The following is a 16,285-nucleotide window of genomic DNA, read 5'->3' as shown; positions in this document are numbered from 1 at the left end:
GGATTCTGGGAAATGACATGCAAATGAGCACACAGTGTCACTTTTTGCCTCAATAACCATTTTTAACATGGTTCCCTATAGGCTTAAGCTTGCTGCATGGTCACAGCTTTGAGCACAGCCAGGGTTAAGGTGCATACCCAGAAAACCACCCACAGACAGCCGTTTCGACCTTGATGGGTCTCATCAATGTGGGGTTGATTTTACTGGGAATGCAAGAGAGGCTATGGGATAGGCTAAACCATAATACTGAGTTAAGTTATGGTGAGTAAGAAAAGTGACAAAAACCCTCCACAGGAAAGCAAATATGCAAATATAACTGTATGCTCATCTGCATGTCTTAGGCAGGTCTGCAACCCCGCCTTTCCCCATTATCACCCAGCATACAGCACTTCCACTGCAGCAATATATATATATATACTAGCTGAGAGACCCGGCGTTGCCCGGGATGTAATGTTCCCGTTCCTCTCTCTCCTCCCCCCTCTCTCTGTTTGTCCCCCATTCACATCAATCCAGTCCCCCCCCTCCCTCCCCTCCTTTACAGCTTCATGTAGCGTGTGTGCGTCAGTCACTGTGTGTTTGCTCGCGCGTCAGTGAGTCTGAGGCAGAAACACAAACACACACAGACTGACTGACGCACACACAGTCAGTGTGTGCCTCAGTCAGTGTGTGCGTGCGTCAGTCAGGCTTTGTGTGCGCGTCAGTCAGTGTGTGCGTGCGTGCGGCAGTCAGTCAGTGTGTGCTGCGCGGGGCATCAAAGGCAGGGGGGGGGCGTCAAAGGCAGGGGGGGGCGTCAAAGGGAGGGGGGGGGCATCAAAGGGAGGGGGGGGGGCGTCAAAGGGAGGGGGGGGCGTCAAAGGGAGGGGGGGGGCGTCAAAGGGAGGGGGGGGGGCGTCAAAGGGAGGGGGGGCGTCAAAGGGAGGGGGGGGGGCGTCAAAGGGAGGGGGGGGCGTCAAAGGGAGGGGGGGGCGTCAAAGGGAGGGGGGGGGCGTCAAAGGGAGGGGGGGGCGTCAAAGGGAGGGGGGGGGGGGCGTCAAAGGGAGGGGGGGGGCGTCAAAGGGAGGGGGGGGGCGCCTCAAAGGCATGGATTCCTCCCCCTGCATGAGGGGGGACGCAGTGGACAGGAGGGGGGACGCAGTGGACAGGAGGGGGGGGCAGTGGACAGGAGGGGGGGGCAGTGGACAGGAGGGGGGGGGCAGTGGACAGGAGGGGGGGCAGTGGACAGGAGGGGGGGGCAGTGGACAGGAGGGGGGGGGCAGTGGACAGGAGGGGGGGGCAGTGGATAGGAGGGGGGGCAGTGGATAGGAGGGGGGGGGCAGTGGACAGGAGGGGGGGGCAGTGGACAGTGACACACCTCAGTTGATGCGCCCTTTCTCAGTTCCGTTTGGCGCCGGAGGTGGGGAGCGACACCTACCTGTACTTCCGGGCGCCGCCGCCGTCTGACTCGGCGCCGCGAGGGAGGAAGGGGGTCCGCCATCTTACGCGCCGCGTGGCAGCTGCGGGAAGCGAGGTGATTTGGAGCGGGGAGAGGTGATTTGGAGCGGGGAGAGGTGATTTGGAGCGGGGAGAGGTGATTTGGAGCGGTGAGGGGGGAGAGGTGATGCCGCTGGGGAGGGGGAAAGGTGATTTGGAGCGGGGAGGGGGGGAAGAGGTGATGCCGCTGGGGAGGGGGAAGAGGTGATGCCGCTGGGGAGGGGGAAGAGGTGATGCCGCTGGGGAGGGGGAAGAGGTGATTTGGAGCGGGGAGAGAGGTGATTTGGAGCAGGGAGAGAGGTGATTTGGAGCGGGGAGAGAGGTGATTTGGAGCGGGGAGAGAGGTGTGTGTGTGTGTGTGTGTGTGTGTGTGTGTGTTTTATTTATTTTTTGGACCTTTGGCCCGTCACTCCGCCTCAGGCCAATGAGAGGTGTGGGGGGCGGGCCAAGGGGGTGGTGTGAGTGTGTGAGGCCAATGAGAGGTGTGCGGGGGCGGGCGGGCCAAGGGACCAATGAGATTTCCCCTAGGGACACCGGACATCCAGCAGGCATGCATGCAGGCAGGCAGGCAAACATACAGTGCTTTCACTAATAGTATAAGATATATAAGATATATATATACATACACACACAAACTTAGAGGATAATTGCAGTTCTCATCACGTGTATATTCCTAATGCCCATAAGATATTGTTTTATACATTCCCTTCATTTTTCCATTATAACTGGACAGTTTTATTTTACTTTTGTCACTAGTTGGGTGTATTACGAGTCTTCCATGCAATATACCTTATAATATATTATATATATGATTGGCACCGTATCTGCAGTGCATTTCATGCTACAATGCTTCCTGTGTAAATGGTACAAGCTGCTGGAATTCAGTAAAGTAGATTGGTGGATGTGGGTTTTCATTTCAATGCATTCTTTGTAAGGTTTGTAGATCCATAAATTGACCATTTAGAAACTGCAACATGACATACAGTCTATGTTCTAACAATCTTCCAATGTCTCTGCCAGGTGACGGATGCAGCTGGAATGATACAATGATATATACCTGCAATGTGTCCTATAGAAGGATGGAGAGGCAAGAGAAAACAAATCAAAATGTACATCATCCCAGAGGCATAAATCAAAGGACACCAGCACAAAGCCTACCTGAGTATGGGGATTTGTCTTTGGAGATGGACACACGGAGACCGTGAGTAAATCTGCATAAAAGAAGAGCACATACTTTCCTAATTTGGAGCGGAACTTCTTCTAAAAGCAATGGCTCAAATTAAAATGCTCAACATGACTCAGAATGTAGTGGCTGGGAAACTGGCACATTCTGGTCCAGTGGCTCAAACGTAATTTCCTAGGATCCATCTGGCAATTTGGTCAACTTTGCTGCTTGTTGAATGAGCAGGGGCTACAACACTTTGGAGCTGGTTTGGTGCTGCTTCAGTGTTTAACATCTACAAAGGCGTTGCCAGATGTGTATCGCTTTTCATTCATCTGTTTGGTATGAAGAATGGGATTGCAGCTCAGTAGGCTTGTCCTGGTCCTAGTTCTTAATCATAGCTCCCTGAGCACAGTGGAATCAAATTAGATTGACGTTTTAATACTGACTACTCCACTAACGTAGCGTCCAGACCAGAAGAGGTGATTGTGGCCAAAGCTGCCCAGCCGTTAAAAGCTGCCTTGTGTTATCCATCCCGAGGAGCTATGACTCACCTTCTACTTCAATCGTTTCAGCACGTCCCGGGCTTCCCAGGAGCTCGGGAGGAATTCAGCATTAACACTTCCTTTGTCACTGTGCTGGCCAAATTCCAGACCATGAACAGGACGTCATTCAACTGGACAGACAGTCGGATTGGAGAGTGGGAGCGGTTTGCAGAATTGGCTAGGTATGAGTCTGACTCCCAGAAGCCCACGGTCAAAGCCCTGCTGATCGTGGCCTATTCTGTCATCATCGTTATGTCGCTTTTTGGCAACATGCTGGTTTGCCACGTGGTTATGAAGAACAAGAGAATGCACTCAGCCACCAGCCTGTTCATCGTCAACCTAGCGGTCTCAGACATCATGATTACTCTGCTCAACACCCCTTTCACTCTGGTGAGATCTCTTCCCAACTAGTGGGGGAACATAGGAATAAGGAGCATCTCATTGTCACCGGTCATGTGTTATTCACGTACTGTAGGACTGCGCATGTGTGCAATGCTGTCCATGGTAGAACTTACATTCAACTGATGGTATTGAGAAGGGTTCGTCATATCACAAACCCATGTAATACTCAGTAATACTGCCAAACTACTTCCAAGTACATCAGTAATACTGCCAAACTCCTTCCATGTACATCAGTAATACTGCCAAACTCCTTCCATGTACACCAGTAATACTGCCAAACTCCTTCCATGTACATCAGTAATACTGCCAAACTCCTTCCATGTACATCAGTAATACTGCCAAACTCCTTCCATGTACACCAGTAATACTGCCAAACTCCTTCCATGTACATCAGTAATACTGCCAAACTCCTTCCATGTACATCAGTAATACTGCCAAACTCCTTCCATGTACATCAGTAATACTGCCAAACTCCTTCCACGTACACCAGTAATACTGCCAAACTCCTTCCACGTACATCAGTAATACTGCCAAACTCCTTCCACGTACATCAGTAATACTGCCAAACTCCTTCCACGTACATCAGTAATACTGCCAAACTCCTTCCATGTACATCAGTAATACTGCCAAACTCCTTCCATGTACATCAGAAATACTGCCAAACTCCTTCCATGTACATCAGTAATACTGCCAAACTCCTTCCATGTACATCAGTAATACTGCCAAACTACTTCCATGTACATCAGTAATACTGCCAAACTCCTTCCACGTACATCAGTAATACTGCCAAACTCCTTCCACGTACATCAGTAATACTGCCAAACTCCTTCCACGTACATCAGTAATACTGCCAAACTCCTTCCATGTACATCAGTAATACTGCCAAACTCCTTCCATGTACACCAGTAATACTGCCAAACTCCTTCCATGTACATCAGTAATACTGCCAAACTCCTTCCATGTACATCAGTAATACTGCCAAACTCCTTCCATGTACACCAGTAATACTGCCAAACTCCTTCCATGTACATCAGTAATACTGCCAAACTCCTTCCATGTACATCAGTAATACTGCCAAACTCCTTCCATGTACATCAGTAATACTGCCAAACTCCTTCCACGTACACCAGTAATACTGCCAAACTCCTTCCACGTACATCAGTAATACTGCCAAACTCTTTCCACGTACATCAGTAATACTGCCAAACTCCTTCCACGTACATCAGTAATACTGCCAAACTCCTTCCATGTACATCAGTAATACTGCCAAACTCCTTCCATGTACATCAGAAATACTGCCAAACTCCTTCCATGTACATCAGTAATACTGCCAAACTCCTTCCATGTACATCAGTAATACTGCCAAACTACTTCCATGTACATCAGTAATACTGCCAAACTCCTTCCACGTACATCAGTAATACTGCCAAACTCCTTCCACGTACATCAGTAATACTGCCAAACTCCTTCCACGTACATCAGTAATACTGCCAAACTCCTTCCATGTACATCAGAAATACTGCCAAACTCCTTCCACGTACATCAGTAATACTGCCAAACTCCTTCCATGTACATCAGTAATACTGCCAAACTCCTTCCATGTACACCAGTAATACTGCCAAACTCCTTCCATGTACATCAGAAATACTGCCAAACTCCTTCCATGTACACCAGTAATACTGCCAAACTCCTTCCATGTACATCAGAAATACTGCCAAACTCCTTCCATGAGTCCGTCCTTGGTTCTCCAAGCATACATTTTCCATAGACCTAGAGCCTGCTAAGTGCCAGACTTTCCCGGGACTGTCAGTTAGAAAACTGGAGTCTCCTGGTGACCTGGCGTATGTTTAGTATGTTGTTAACGAAGCATTTCAATATGATTGTCTTCTGTTTCTGTTAACTATAGATAGACTCACCAAGCACTGTATTCTGCCCGCCGTATTACTGCGATAACCTTTTATTTATTTTTTTACCGTGAGTGAAATACCTAATTTTGATAAATGGTCCAGGGCACAGACAGACATTGCAGGCCCAGGGGGAACAATTCTGATCTATGATGCATGGTCTTATCTTTAATTGGTGTTCTGGGGCGAGGGTGCTCAACTCCAGCCACCATATGGAGTGGCTAGTGAATTGCATTGTCGGTTCTCACATAGTTAATGTATATCATGTCGGGTCTGTTAACCATTCCTGTGTTTCCCATTAGGTCCGGTTTGTAAACAGCACCTGGGTGTTTGGGAAGGATATGTGTCATGTCAGTCGCTTTGTGCAGTACTGCTCCCTCCATGTGTCCACGCTCACGCTGACTGCGATAGCACTGGACAGACACCAGGTACAGAAAAGTCTTGTCTATAAAGGAAGCAGTATCCTCACAGGGTTAAAGGGGCCCCCCTGGGATAGGACGCATAGAATTAGTGTTCTATTAGACGGCTACATTCATGTCACTGTGTCACCCTTTGGTGAAATTGTCAGACTCCAGGTTTTAATGCTTTCTTTCTCCGTGTCACTGTGTCACCTTGTGGTATTAGTGGCAGTCACTGTGGGCTATATGTCCCTTGTGTGTCTCTCCCTGCAGTGAGACAGACCACGCGTGACCAGGGCTGGACTATGACCTTCTGAGGCCCTAAGCCATGTCACGTTTAAGAGGCCCTAAAAATGAGAAATAGATTTATAATTCTGGTTGAATGTTTCCCATTGGAAATATAAACATGAAACTGAAATGAATGAAAGCCTTCTATTAGCATTGTTACAGTATATATACTAAGATGACGGTGTAAAGCTAAAAGGAACCGTGTTTGCACATCACATTCATTAAAACATTTTCTTTTGTGATTTTTGGAGAGCAAAGTTATTGATAATATCTTCCACTGATCAGCTGCGAACATTGTCACTTTCCAGTCACAGGATGCTGAGGGTCTGATTTGAACGAAAATGTCCATATTTATAGTGAATCTTCTTTTCCCATATCTTCTTTATGTATCATCTGGTTTTAAAACTTGAAATTAATTATTTTCTTTCTATGTCGGTGGCCCCTCATATTGTGGGGTCCTAAACTGTAGCTTATTTAGTTTATGTGTAAATCCGGCACTGAGTGTGACCTAGAGGTATTTATGTCTGCCACTTTATTACCTGAAAAGGAACATTCTATCATACAAATGGATACAAGGTTACGGCTGCATGCTTACAACCAGCTGACTTTTCATACCTGTTACTATCAATGCTTCCTCCCCCAACACCCTACAACCCTCTCCTAACTCCCCAGAGAAACTCTTGCATAGAGGGCTACTCTGTGGGTTGTTACTGTGGTTTGGGAAGCACATGGAATCAGCATCACAGGCGGTGTGACAGCTATTAACAGTTACTAGCAACCATTAGTAGCTATTAATGTTTAGTGAATAAAACCTTATTCTCTGATTTACTGCTTCAGGGCTGCAACTACCAGCAATATATTCCACATCGCTCTTATACCAAAGGATGAATATATAATATATAAAAGGAGTACTTAGCATATGTTTAAAGGTGTAGCTCCCCTTGTGCATTGAATGTTTATTTTTGAAAGATCATACCGTCCGATACAGAATCTGATTTCACCTTTCTAGTTTTTTCTCTGCTTCCAGATTTTTTGAAACTATGTTTTTTTCATTCCTCAGAAAAAGGACCCTAAAACTTACATTTGTATGACTGCTATTGTGCTCTCAATTAGTAACATACATGCAGTAGGCTTCAGAGAATATATTCTGAGACGCTCAGGATAAGACAGATTCTCTAACACTGCCATGTGAAGCCTGCCTGAGACCCAGCTCTGTGACGTCATGGCCGCGCCCCGCGACACACCCCCCGCGCTCGTACCTAGCTGGCTCGCTCCATGCCTGGCCGCAGCCTAAGCTTCTCTAACAATGCCATGTGAAGCCTGCCAGAGACCCAGCTCTGTGCTGATTGCAGGAGTGAAGCGAGTGAGAATATTCAGCCTCGGATATAGGAGACGCCCATGATGGAGTGCATGGTGGCCCACGCGCCTGTATGAGAAGCAATCCATGGCCTGTAATCCTATGACATGCGCGATGGGGGGCGTGGTGGACGTGACGTCACGTGAGCGGTTCGCCCTCATTGGCTGAACCACAAACGTGACCTGGCCGCCGCACGACAAAATGAAAAATGTTGTCTCGCGAAAAATCGGCCCCGTCATCACGCTCCATAGCGCAGGCGGTTGCGCGTTCTATGGCTGTCCTCATTGAGGTACGGCATTTTGTTTGGGCCGCACATAACATCGTGCACGCCGTCACGCGGCCTTACATACACAGAGCAGCTGCTATGTCACGCAGGTGAGGTGTGCCGGGCGGGAGCAGCTGTCCTCAGTGAGCTGTAATATTGTATATAGTTTTCTTTTCAGGTTATACTGAACCCTCTGAAACCGAGGATGTCGCTCAGCAAAGGAGTACTGAGCATCTCATTTATCTGGGTTATGGCGACATGCTTCTCTCTGCCTCACGCTATCTATCAGAACCTTTTCCAGTACAACTACAGGTGAGCAAGTGACGGCTCTCTATATCCATCTACTGTATTTACCTATATCCATCTACTGTATCTACCTATATCCATCTACTGTATCTACCTATATCCATCTACTGTATCTACCTATATCCATCTACTGTATCTACCTATTTCCATCTACTGTATGTATCATCTACTGTACCTACCTATATCCATCTACTGTATCTACCTATATCCATCTACTGTATCTATCATCTACTGTATCTACCTATATCCATCTACTGTATCTACCTATATCCATTTACTGTATCTACCTATATCATCTACTGTATGTATCATCTACTGTATCTACCTACATCCATCTACTGTATCTACCTATATCCATCTACTGTATCTACCTATATCCATCTACTGTATCTACCTATATCCATCTACTGTATCTACCTATATCCATCTACTGTATGTATCATCTACTGTACCTACCTATATCCATCTACTGTATCTACGTATATCCATCTACTGTATCTACCTATATCCATCTACTGTATCTACCTATATCCATCTACTGTATCTACCTATATCCATCTACTGTATCTACGTATATCCATCTACTGTATCTACCTATATCCATTTACTGTATCTACCTATATCCATCTACTGTATCTATCATCTACTGTATCTACCTATATCCATCTACTGTATCTACCTATATCCATCTACTGTATCTACGTATATCCATCTACTGTATCTACCTATATCCATATACTGTATCTACCTATATCATCTACTGTATATACGTATATCCATCTAGTGTATCTATCATCTACTGTATCTACCTATATCCATCTACTGTATGTATCATCTACTGTATCTACCTACATCCATCTACTGTATCTACCTATATCCATCTACTGTATATACGTATATCCATCTACTGTATCTACCTATATCCATCTACTGTATCTACCTACATCCATCTACTGTATCTACCTATATCCATCTACTGTATCTACGTATATCCATCTACTGTATCTACCTATTTCCATCTACTGTATCTACCTATATCATCTACTGTATGTATCATCTACTGTATCTACCTATATCCATCTACTGTATATCATCTACTGTATCTATAATCTACTGTATCTACCTATATCATCTACTGTATCTACCTATATCCACCTACTGAATCTACCTATATCCATCTACTGTATGTATCATCTACTGTATCTACCTATATCCATCTACTGTATCTATCATCTACTGTATCTATAATCTACTGTATCTACCTATATCATCTACTGTACCTACCTATATCCATCTACTGTACCTACCTATATCCATCTACTGTATCTACCTATATCCATCTACTGTATCTACCTATATCATCTACTGTATGTATCATCTACTGTATCTACCTATATCCATCTACTGTATCTACCTATATCCATCTACTGTATCTACCTATATCATCTACTGTATGTATCATCTACTGTATCTAACTATATAATCTACTGTATCTACCTATATCCATCTACTGTATCTACCTATATCATCTACTGTATGTATCATCTACTGTATCTACCTATATCATCTACTGTATCTACCTATATCCATCTACTGTATCTACCTATATCCATCTACTGTATCTACCTATATCCATCTACTGTATCTATCATCTACTGTATCTAACTACATCCATCTACTGTATCTACCTATATCCATCTACTGTATCTACCTATATCCATCTACTGTATCTATCATCTACTGTATCTAACTACATCCATCTACTGTATCTACATACATCCATCTACTGTATCTACCTATATCCATCTACTGTATCTACCTATATCCATCTACTGTATCTACCTATATCCATCTACTGTATCTACCTATATCATCTACTGTATGTATCATCTACTGTACCTACCTATATCCATCTACTGTATGTATCATCTACTGTATCTACCTATATCCATCTACTGTATCTATAATCTACTGTATCTACCTATATCATCTACTGTACCTACCTATATCCATCTACTGTATCTACCTATATCAATCTACTGTATCTATCATCTACTGTATCTGCCTATATCCATCTACTGTATCTACCTATATCCATCTACTGTATCTACCTATATCCATCTACTGTATCTATCATCTACTGTATCTACTTATATCCATCTACTGTATCTACCTATATCCATCTACTGTATCTATCTATATCCATCTACTGTATCTACCTATATCCATCTACTGTATCTACCTATATCATCTACTGTATCTACCTATATCCATCTACTGTATCTACCTACATCCATCTACTGTATCTACCTATATCCATCTACTGTATCTACCTATATCCATCTACTGTATCTACCTATATCATCTACTGTATCTACCTATATCCATCTACTGTATCTACCTATATCCATCTACTGTATCTACCTATATCCATCTACTGTATCTACCTATATCCATCTAATGTATCTATCATCTACTGTATCTACCTACATCCATCTACTGTATCTACCTACATCCATCTACTGTATCTACCTATATCCATCTACTGTATCTACCTATATCATCTACTGTATGTATCATCTACTGCATCTACCTACATCCATCTACTGAATCTACCTATATCCATCTACTGTATCTACCTATATCCATCTACTGTATCTACCTATATCATCTACTGTATGTATCATCTACTGCATCTACCTACATCCATCTACTGTATCTACCTATATCCATCTACTGTATCTACCTATATCCATCTACTGTATCTATCATCTACTGTATCTACCTATATCCATCTACTGTATCTACCTATATCCATTTACTGTATCTACCTATATCATCTACTGTATCTACCTATATCCATCTACTGTATCTACCTATATCCATCTACTGTATCTACCTATATCCATCTACTGTATCTATCATCTACTGTATCTAACTACATCCATCTACTGTATCTACCTATATCCATCTACTGTATCTACCTATATCCATCTACTGTATCTATCATCTACTGTATCTAACTACATCCATCTACTGTATCTACCTACATCCATCTACTGTATCTACCTATATCCATCTACTGTATCTACCTATATCCATCTACTGTATCTACCTATATCCATCTACTGTATCTACCTATATCATCTACTGTATGTATCATCTACTGTACCTACCTATATCCATCTACTGTATGTATCATCTACTGTATCTACCTATATCCATCTACTGTATCTATAATCTACTGTATCTACCTATATCATCTACTGTACCTACCTATATCCATCTACTGTATCTACCTATATCCATCTACTGTATCTATCATCTACTGTATCTGCCTATATCCATCTACTGTATCTACCTATATCCATCTACTGTATCTACCTATATCCATCTACTGTATCTATCATCTACTGTATCTACCTATATCCATCTACTGTATCTACCTATATCCATCTACTGTATCTATCTATATCCATCTACTGTATCTACCTATATCCATCTACTGTATCTACCTATATCATCTACTGTATCTACCTATATCCATCTACTGTATCTACCTACATCCATCTACTGTATCTACCTATATCCATCTACTGTATCTACCTATATCCATCTACTGTATCTACCTATATCATCTACTGTATCTACCTATATCCATCTACTGTATCTACCTATATCCATCTACTGTACCTACCTATATCCATCTACTGTATCTACCTATATCCATCTAATGTATCTATCATCTACTGTATCTACCTACATCCATCTACTGTATCTACATACACCCATCTACTGTATCTACCTATATCCATCTACTGTATCTACCTATATCATCTACTGTATGTATCATCTACTGCATCTACCTACATCCATCTACTGAATCTACCTATATCCATCTACTGTATCTACCTATATCCATCTACTGTATCTACCTATATCATCTACTGTATGTATCATCTACTGCATCTACCTACATCCATCTACTGTATCTACCTATATCCATCTACTGTATCTACCTATATCCATCTACTGTATCTATCATCTACTGTATCTACCTATATCCATCTACTGTATCTACCTATATCCATTTACTGTATCTACCTATATCATCTACTGTATGTATCATCTACTGTATCTACCTACATCCATCTACTGTATCTACCTACATCCATCTACTGTATCTACCTATATCCATCTACTGTATCTACCTATATCATCTACTGTATGTATCATCTACAGCATCTACCTACATCCATCTACTGTATCTACCTATATCCATCTACTGTATCTACCTATATCATCTACTGTATCTACCTATATCCATCTACTGTATCTATCATCTACTGTATCTACCTATATCATCTACTGTATCTACCTATATCCATCTACTGTATCTACCTATATCATCTACTGTTTCTACCTATATCCATCTACTGTATCTATCATCTACTGTATCTACCTATATCCATCTACTGTATCTACCTATATCCATCTACTGTATCTACCTATATCCATCTACTGTATCTACCTACATCCATCTACTGTATCTACCTATATCCATCTACTGTATCTACCTATATCCATCTACTGTATCTACCTATATCCATCTACTGTATCTACCTATATCCATCTACTGTATCTACATATATACATCTACTGTATCTACCTATATCCATCTACTGTATCTACCTATATCATCTACTGTATCTACCTATATCCATCTACTGTATCTACCTACATCCATCTACTGTATCTACCTATATCCATCTACTGTATTTACCTATATCCATCTACTGTATCTACCTATATCATCTACTGTATCTACCTATATCCATCTACTGTATCTACCTATATCCATCTACTGTATCTACCTATATCCATCTACTGTATCTACCTATATCCATCTAATGTATCTATCATCTACTGTATCTAACTATATAATCTACTGTATCTATCATCTACTGTATCTACCTATATCATCTACTGTATGTATCATCTACTGTATCTACCTACATCCATCTACTGTATCTACCTCCATCCATCTACTGTATCTACCTATATCATCTACTGTATGTATCATCTACTGCATCTACCTACATCCATCTACGGTATCTACCTATATCCATCTACTGTATCTACCTATATCCATCTACTGTATCTACCTATATCCATCTACTGTATCTATCATCTACTGTATCTAACTATATCATCTACTGTACCTACCTATATCCACCTACTGTATCTACCTATATCCATCTACTGTAGCTATCATCTATACTCTACAGTATTTATCCACCCTATCTATGTACGGTATCCACCGCCCCTCTAGCACCGCCACGTGATGTGATCAGGACGACGCTTAACCCGGAAGAGGAGGTGTCCTCCCCTTCCCTGCAGATCGCTTCCTGGGAACGCACGATCTGATCTAAGCTGGAAACAAACTACTTTATGGGCATGATGTAACTCCTGGAGTGCCAGACCCTATGACATAGTGATTACATCTTGCACCACCCAAATGGTGAGACTTGGCAGGGGATTGATTTCCTCTGGCTGCTCCCTTTTCTGTGATGTCACTGTGTGATGTCACTGTGTGATCAGCGAGTGCTGATAAGACCAGAGTCCCCCCATCTCTTATCTTTATTGCTTCTCTGATAAGGGGAAAGATAACATTTCCCCATTGAGTGGCCCCTGAGGCAGGGGAGGGTCTTGTTTAGAAATTAATAAAAGAAATGAAGCCCCCAGGTTTAATACAAATCTAATTTTTGAAGAAGAGGGCACTTGCCCTAGATGGTTGCTACTGGCCAGGTGACATCATCGATCACCATTAACAATTTGCTCATGGAGACCAACCAATCCAAATAACATAATGCGCTTTAGTCACTGAACGTTCTGGAATGGATCTCTCTGATTGGCTAAGGCTGAGGGAAATCTGATCAGGAGGAACGCTATAAAAAAGATCAACTCTTCACCTGTATCTGAAAGAGTTTCTGATAAATATTTAATGTTGTCCAGTTTGTCTTTAGCCTTCATTATAATATTACAAGGGCTCTTTATCAAAGACTACCAACTGCTATACCAAGGCAGTCGGATTAAATACATAATAATAGTAACGGTTGCAAGCCGTGGGGGTCTTTACCTGGATACATGTTTTGCCCCAGTTTGATGCTGGGGGACTGATATATAGCGCATACATGTTGTTTTCAGACTGATGAATTCTCACAGATTTGGAGTCAGTCTCACTGATTGTTGGCATGAGCAGACTGTCATTGAGTCTCACTGATTGTTGGCACGAGCAGACTGTCATTGAGTCTCACTGATTGTTGGCACGAGCAGACTGTCATTGAGTCTCACTGATTGTTGGCACGAGCAGACTGTCATTGAGTCTCACTGATTGTTGGCACGAGCAGACTGTCATTGAGTCTCACTGATTGTTGGCACGAGCAGACTGTCATTGAGTCTCACTGATTGTTAGCATGAGCAGACTGTCATTGAGTCTCACTGATTGTTGGCACGAGCAGACTGTCATTGAGTCTCACTGATTATTGGCACGAGCAGACTGTCATTGAGTCTCACTGATTGTTAGCAGGCGCAGACTGTCATTGAGTCTCACTGATTGTTGGCACGAGCAGACTGTCATTGAGTCTCACTGATTATTGGCACGAGCAGACTGTCATTGAGTCTCACTGATTATTGGCACGAGCAGACTGTCATTGAGTCTCACTGATTGTTGTCACTAGCAGACTGTCATTGAGTCTCACTGATTGTTGGCAGGAGCAGACTGTCATTGAGTCTCACTGATTGTTGTCACTAGCAGACTGTCATTGAGTCTCACTGATTGTTGGCATGAGCAGACTGTCATTGAGTCTCACTGATTGTTGTCACTAGCAGACTGTCATTGAGTCTCACTGATTGTTGGCACGAGCAGACTGTCATTGAGTCTCACTGATTGTTGGCAGGAGCAGACTGTCATTGAGTCTCACTGATTGTTAGCAGGAGCAGACTGTTATTGAGTCTCACTGATTGTTGGCACGAGCAGACTGTCATTGAGTCTCACTGATTGTTGGCACGAGCAGACTGTCATTGAGTCTCACTGATTGTTAGCACGAGCAGACTGTCATTGAGTCTCACTGATTGTTGGCACGAGCAGACTGTCATTGAGTCTCACTGATTGTTGGCACGAGCAGACTGTCATTGAGTCTCACTGATTGTTAGCACGAGCAGACTGTCATTGAGTCTCACTGATTGTTAGCACGAGCAGACTGTCATTGAGTCTCACTGATTGTTAGCAGGAGCAGACTGTCATTGAGTCTCACTGATTGTTGGCACGAGCAGACGGTCATTGAGTCTCACTGATTGTTGGCACGAGCAGACTGTCATTGAGTCTCACTGATTGTTAGCACGAGCAGACTGTCATTGAGTCTCACAGATTGTTAGCATGAGCAGACTGTCATTGAGTCTCACTGATTGTTGGCACGAGCAGACGGTCATTGAGTCTCACTGATTGTTGGCACGAGCAGACTGTCATTGAGTCTCACTGATTGTTAGCACGAGCAGACTGTCATTGAGTCTCACAGATTGTTAGCATGAGCAGACTGTCATTGAGTCTCACTGATTGTTGGCACGAGCAGACTGTCATTGAGTCTCACTGATTGTTGGCACGAGCAGACTGTCATTGAGTCTCACTGATTGTTGGCACGAGCAGACTGTCATTGAGTCTCACTGATTGTTGGCATGAGCAGACTGTCATTGAGTCTCACTGATTGTTGGCACGAGCAGACTGTCATTGAGTCTCACAGATTGTTGGCATGAGCAGACTGTCATTGAGTCTCACTGATTGTTGGCACGAGCAGACTGTCATTGAGTCTCACTGATTGTTAGCACGAGCAGACTGTCATTGAGTCTCACTGATTGTTGGCATGAGCAGACTGTCATTGAGTCTCACTGATTGTTAGCACGAGCAGACTGTCATTGAGTCTCACTGATTGTTGGCACGAGCAGACTGTCATTGAGTCTCACTGATTGTTAGCACGAGCAGACTGTCATTGAGTCTCACTGATTGTTAGCACGAGCAGACTCTCATTGAGTCTCACTGATTGTTAGCACGAGCAGACTGTCATTGAGTCTCACTGATTGTTGGCACGAGCAGACTGTCATTGTGTCTCACTGATTGTTGGCATGAGCAGTG

The 16,285-nt window shown here is 43.2% G+C and overlaps 1 protein-coding gene across 2 annotated transcripts in view; it reads left to right on the top strand.

Moving 5' to 3' along the window:
- The first annotated feature begins 2,556 nt into the window (after positions 1-2,556).
- LOC142483302 (G-protein coupled receptor 83-like) overlaps positions 2,557-16,285 on the top strand; it is a 19,502-nt gene continuing 5,773 nt past the window's right edge. The window contains exons 1-3 of one of the 2 annotated variants that reach the window (XM_075583405.1): positions 2,557-3,567; positions 5,786-5,911; positions 7,970-8,103. In XM_075583405.1, the coding sequence (XP_075439520.1) occupies positions 3,178-3,567; positions 5,786-5,911; positions 7,970-8,103 (650 nt within the window). In that variant the 5' untranslated portion in view covers positions 2,557-3,177. Of the gene's footprint in view, positions 3,568-5,785; positions 5,912-7,969; positions 8,104-16,285 lie in introns of those variants that run through there. The other variant, XR_012797292.1, reaches the window with a different exon arrangement.

The sequence above is a fragment of the Ascaphus truei genome, unplaced genomic scaffold (genome assembly GCF_040206685.1).
Source record: "Ascaphus truei isolate aAscTru1 unplaced genomic scaffold, aAscTru1.hap1 HAP1_SCAFFOLD_3175, whole genome shotgun sequence".
Classification (NCBI taxonomy): Eukaryota; Metazoa; Chordata; class Amphibia; order Anura; family Ascaphidae; genus Ascaphus; species Ascaphus truei.
Note: the sequence above shows the minus strand (reverse complement) of the source record. Positions and strands in the feature narration are given on the sequence as shown.